Source organism: Cupressus sempervirens, chromosome 6 (assembly GCF_028749045.1).
Source record: "Cupressus sempervirens isolate cs-2001-9-10 chromosome 6, ASM2874904v1, whole genome shotgun sequence".
NCBI classification, from domain to species: Eukaryota; Viridiplantae; Streptophyta; class Pinopsida; order Cupressales; family Cupressaceae; genus Cupressus; species Cupressus sempervirens.
In genome coordinates this window covers 699,395,526-699,400,413 of record NC_143123.1, presented here as the reverse complement: position 1 = coordinate 699,400,413, position 4,888 = coordinate 699,395,526, and the positions used below count along the sequence as shown (strand labels likewise).

At 39.7% G+C, this 4,888-nt stretch overlaps 1 protein-coding gene across 1 annotated transcript; it reads right to left on the bottom strand.

The window, feature by feature from the left end:
* Positions 1 to 1,443: 1,443 nt before the first annotated feature.
* LOC149554191 (scopoletin glucosyltransferase-like) lies at positions 1,444 to 3,780 on the bottom strand. Its single transcript, XM_089789433.1, has one exon. The coding sequence runs from the start codon at positions 3,437 to 3,439 to the stop codon at positions 1,871 to 1,873; it is 1,569 nt and encodes a 522-aa protein (XP_089645559.1). The 5' UTR covers positions 3,440 to 3,780; the 3' UTR covers positions 1,444 to 1,870.
* Between the last annotated feature and the right edge of the window lie 1,108 nt (positions 3,781 to 4,888).

Below are 4,888 nucleotides of genomic sequence, written 5' to 3'. Positions count from 1 at the left end.
AGAGTTGCTCCATTTTACAGAAGGATTAATAAAAGATAAACTATTTTAATAGATTAACAACAAACAAAACTATTATCCCATAATAGAATGAGATATATTAGAGTTTAAAGGTATATTTTATGATTAATAGAAGATAAACTATTTTACTAGATTAATAACAAACAAAACTATATCCCATAATAAATGATTTATATATAAAATAATTAATCCATTTTTACTCAAATTAAATAAATATATTAATTATGTCTATTTTGAAGATTATACTAAATCTTAATTTATTTTAATCAACAATTTTCATATCTTTAATTTTTATCATTTGTAGGTTAAATTAAAGAAAAAACATTTTATATTTTGTTGTGAATATTTCAATACTATTTCAAAGGTTAAAAAGTCATAACTATAATTAAATCCTTTTCTTTGTTATTTACTCTTATAAAATTGAAAATGTTTTTCAAAGAAAAAAAATGAAAATATGGACAATCTTTAAAAAGACTCCACCACACACAATGACAACTAAATATAAATTTAATAAATGGTCAATAACTTTATTCAAGATTGGTACCCAGACTTAACTGAAATTCAACTAAAAGCGAGTATCAATTAAGTTCCGAATGATGAAACATTCTTTGTTGTGTCAAGATCCCCACTATACGGTTTGGAGGCATTTTATGTCAAGTTAAGTACATGTGGCTATGGCCTTGCCATTTTATGTGGTGGATTAAAGAATAAGTATTTTTTCCTTGAGATTAGAAAGGAAAAAAATGAAGATCTGTTGGATTGAGATTCTAGAGAATACTAGTACAGATTGAAATCTCTACAAAATAACTAGAGAAAAATGAAAATAAATAATATCAGTTTCTTTTCTTTAGTTAATTGGGAAATAATAACAGTTGGAAAATGGAAGCAATGTAAGGTGTAGTAGCAATTAAAGGAAGGGAGGGATGAAGAAGTAAAAGGGAAGCAATATTTAGGCGATTTGTTTTTTAAATCTCTAAAATTTGTGCAAGGAAGGATCTAGATATTAGTCAAAAGTCAATAAATAAGAATACAACGGTTTAGTCTCTGAATGTGTATCAATAAATTATTATTTTACGGTGACTATTATTCACAACGGTAGAGATTGCAAATCCCTTTCATATGCATGCCTGGATTGATGGTGGCAACGCGGGTTTGAGCCTCAGGACTTCCATTGAATCTTATAAGAAATTTGGTGAGTTTCGTTCAACATAGATCAAGTTATAGTTTATACCTTTGCTGAACTGGATGAACTCGAAAGAAGCTTTGAGAATGAAACTAGAATAAGTTTTACAATTTTTTGAATTCAATTTTTTTAAAACCCCAACAAAAAGAAATTAATAATTAAAAAATAATTTAAATATAAAAATATTTTTAACTTTAGAAATTTAGCAGTTCTGATTCTAAAAATTAATTATGTGAGACAAATTAGTTCAAAGACATGGAGTGGGACTAATAATTTTTGCCCCCTTTCTAAAGAGGAAAATGCACCATACAAATCACCGACAATAATCCAACAATCAAAGATCGTTGTCGAATAAGATTCTCGTAAATCTAATTGAGGGGACCCCTGAAGCGTACCAAATTACCAATATTCTACCATACTTAGATGGGCTCTCTCATTCCATGTCATGATGTTGCATGCAGTACTTAATTAAATATGTGCGGCGATAGGATATTTTGTTTTTCTTTTAAGAGCACAAAAGCAAGTGCATACAATCATTTTACTTTCCTTTTAAAAGCACAAAAAGTATGTGCATACAAACGTTTTTTGTACCGTGACCAAATTTGGGTATGCGGAATGGCCTCTAGATTCAGCCCTTTCGAGTCTCGACAATAGTTCTGAGATCTGAGATCAGTCGCCTTGAACTGGCTGATCTGGCGAGTGTAAAACGTGGCCGAGAAACGCGTCGAGTTCCTTGTTAGAAGACTCCACACCAGACCTCAACAACGCCTTTAAACACTTCGCCTTCTCCCGCAGTTTCAGTCCCTCTTCACTTTCCATCAATGTCTTCACTCCTTTCACGACGCTCTCCCTCTTCACCGCTCCCGAATCTCGATCCATCTCAATCATGGCCGCCACTTGAAGCTCAACCGCCAGCAGCTTCGCATTGTAATGCTGATCGCCTCGTATGGGCCACGCCAGGAGGGGCACACCCAGCCCCACACTCTCCACCGTCGAATTCCACCCGCAATGCGATAAAAACCCTCCTGTCGCTGGGTGCGATAGAATCAGCAGCTGCGGGGCCCATCCGCGGATCACCAGACCCCATCCCTCGACCCGTCGCTCAAATCCGTCGGGTAAAACATCTTCGACTTGAGATTCCTCTTCCTCGGGCTCCGCCTGTAGAACCAAAATGAATGGCTTCTCCGCGGCTTCCAACCCAAGTGCAAGCTCCGTCCATTCTTTATCCTCGGGGCCCACCTCACTGCCGAAGGAGACGTAGATCACCGATCCGGGCGCCTGGGAGTCGAGCCATTGCGAGCACCGTTGTTCGTCGACGTTGCTCTTGCGGATCTTGCGCACCGAGCTGTCGTGCGTCAAATATCCGGGCGAGTCTTCCCAGAAGGAAGACGGCAGAAGCGGGCCGACGGCCCAGGCAGGCTTCTCGGTTCCCTTTATCACGTACTCCACGAAGGGGGACTCTAGGTCACGGCATGTATTCACCAGGATTCCGTGACATCCTTCCAGGACACTCATCCACGGCGGACTCCGCTGTGAACCATGATCTCCCGGTGGCGGTGGCGGTGGCGGTCGACGACCACGCCCTCGGCCCCTGCGACCCGGTGGGGGCCCTCTTCCTCCCCCGCGGCCCGGCGGAGGACCCCCTCTCCCTCTTCCTCTTCCTCTTCCTCCGCCGTCTGGTGGAGGACCAGGCGGGGCGCGGTGGCGGGTGTCGGAGGGATCAAGGGTCAGTGAGCTCGGAAACCCGGGCACTGCAAATGGCTCCTTTGCCTCTTCTAATTCTGCCCTGTGTTTCCACATGGCGTACTCGAATGCCATGGAACACGCACCCGAAGTGACGAAAGAAACTCGGGGAATGTTGAATTTGTTACACACGGTTGCTACCCACGGCACCATAACGTCGCCCACGATGCACACCGGCGGACGATCCAGTGTTTGCAGAATCGCTTCCATGGGCTTTGCAAGGTTCTCTCCGAACACATCTGGATCCTGCTGGTCTGCGGCTTCATCATTCTTTTCGTCTTCTTCCTCGGGTTGGGACAATTCGGTGACCCCTATATTGATCCCGAGGGATTCGTGGGCTTGCTTGGCTGTGGTTTGCAGAGAAGGGGCAATTGAAGGGTCGGCTAGAATTGTGACAGTGATGCCTCGGATGGCTATTCGCTTGCAGAGCTCGACGCAGGGGAAGACGTGGCCCTGCCCGTGGAAGGGCGCCACCATGATATGAGCGGATTCCATGTTTACTCATGAAATAGAGAAGATCGTTTCGCTCTTATAAATAGCAATTATGTTCGGACTGGATTGGGGAAATCTTCGAGGAAAAGTTTTCTTTTCTGGTTTGACTGGTAGATAGGGCGGTCTGTAGTGACGCGTTTATGCCGAAGGATACCATACCTTGTAAGGCAGCGCGTATGAGCAGAAACAAGAGAAAATTCGAATCTACAACACAATGACATCAATTTCTCCCTTTCAAATGTGTTTATTTGCCTACGTTTACTTATCTAGATATTTGTGTTGTTTCGTTTACTTATCTAGATATTTGTGTTGTTTCGAATGAATGAAACTGTGATCTAGTTAACTTACCAATTAAGTTATTAGCCTTGTCGAAATTTTTCATAGACGAACCAGCTATATTTGAGTAGTTCGTAAATATAAATTTATTAGTCCCGGAAATTACAAATTAATGTTTCAGTTTTGGTGTTCAATTAATTTTTTATAATTAAAATTATTAAATTGTTAAAATTTAAAAATAGATCTAATTTTAAAGTATGTTATAGTCATGAATTTCTTATTTCTAATTGATTGAGCTGATTTTTTATTGGGGTAAAATTGATTTATTAATACAAAAGATTACTTAAAATTAAATTGTAGAAATTTCCTCCAAATTTCTGAAATCTTCTTGAAAAGGCTAGTTGAGGAAAGTTGTGGCCATGGCTTCTTCATGAAACTTCAGCCAAGACTTCTTCCTAATTGATTGATAGAGAACTTCCACTAGCCTCGTCATTTAATTCGCTTCAATTGTCTGGATTTCCTTTGAATTCATTAGAACAAGGTGCATGAAGACACTCTGTGTGCTAGAAAATGTGACCTGTTGGGAGCATGAATCAACAAATAAACATTAGTTAAAAACTCCAAATATGCATCAAAGACTCATAAAAAATGAAAGAACATTAACTAACTAATGCTTGCTTAAGTTTCACAACTCTAAGCAGCTAACGAACCAAATCTTCCAGCCACCTTTATAGCTCAACAAGGGCAGCCATGAGAGGCCCTGTTGGTGTGTTAAGATGGGGGGTATGTTTGGTGTGCTCTCCCAAACACAACAAAGTGATTGAATCTCTTGAATATGGATATGCAAATGTGAGTGATGATGAAATATGAACCTAAGCTACATGAGATGAAGAACACCTCAAAAAATGGCTATGGTGAAAGCCATACTTGAAAGCATTCGAAGATGAAAATGAAATGCAACCAAGAAAAGCAACTAAGTATGCAAGCTACACTAACATGTAAATGCAAAAGAAACGTGAATGCATAAATAAACTAGACTAATGATGCAAATGAAAAGCTAAACTAGCTACCAAATGGTTACTAGCATCTAGAAATCACCATGAAAACTACCATGAAAGCTACTATGAAAACTCAAACTAACATGCAAGCTCAACTATAATGAAAGCTCAAATCTCA

Bases quoted from the DNA above. Each gene is read 5' to 3' on its own strand.
- LOC149554191 (XM_089789433.1), bottom strand. From the start codon at position 3,439: ATGGAATCCGCTCATATCATGGTGGCGCCCTTCCACGGGCAGGGCCAC.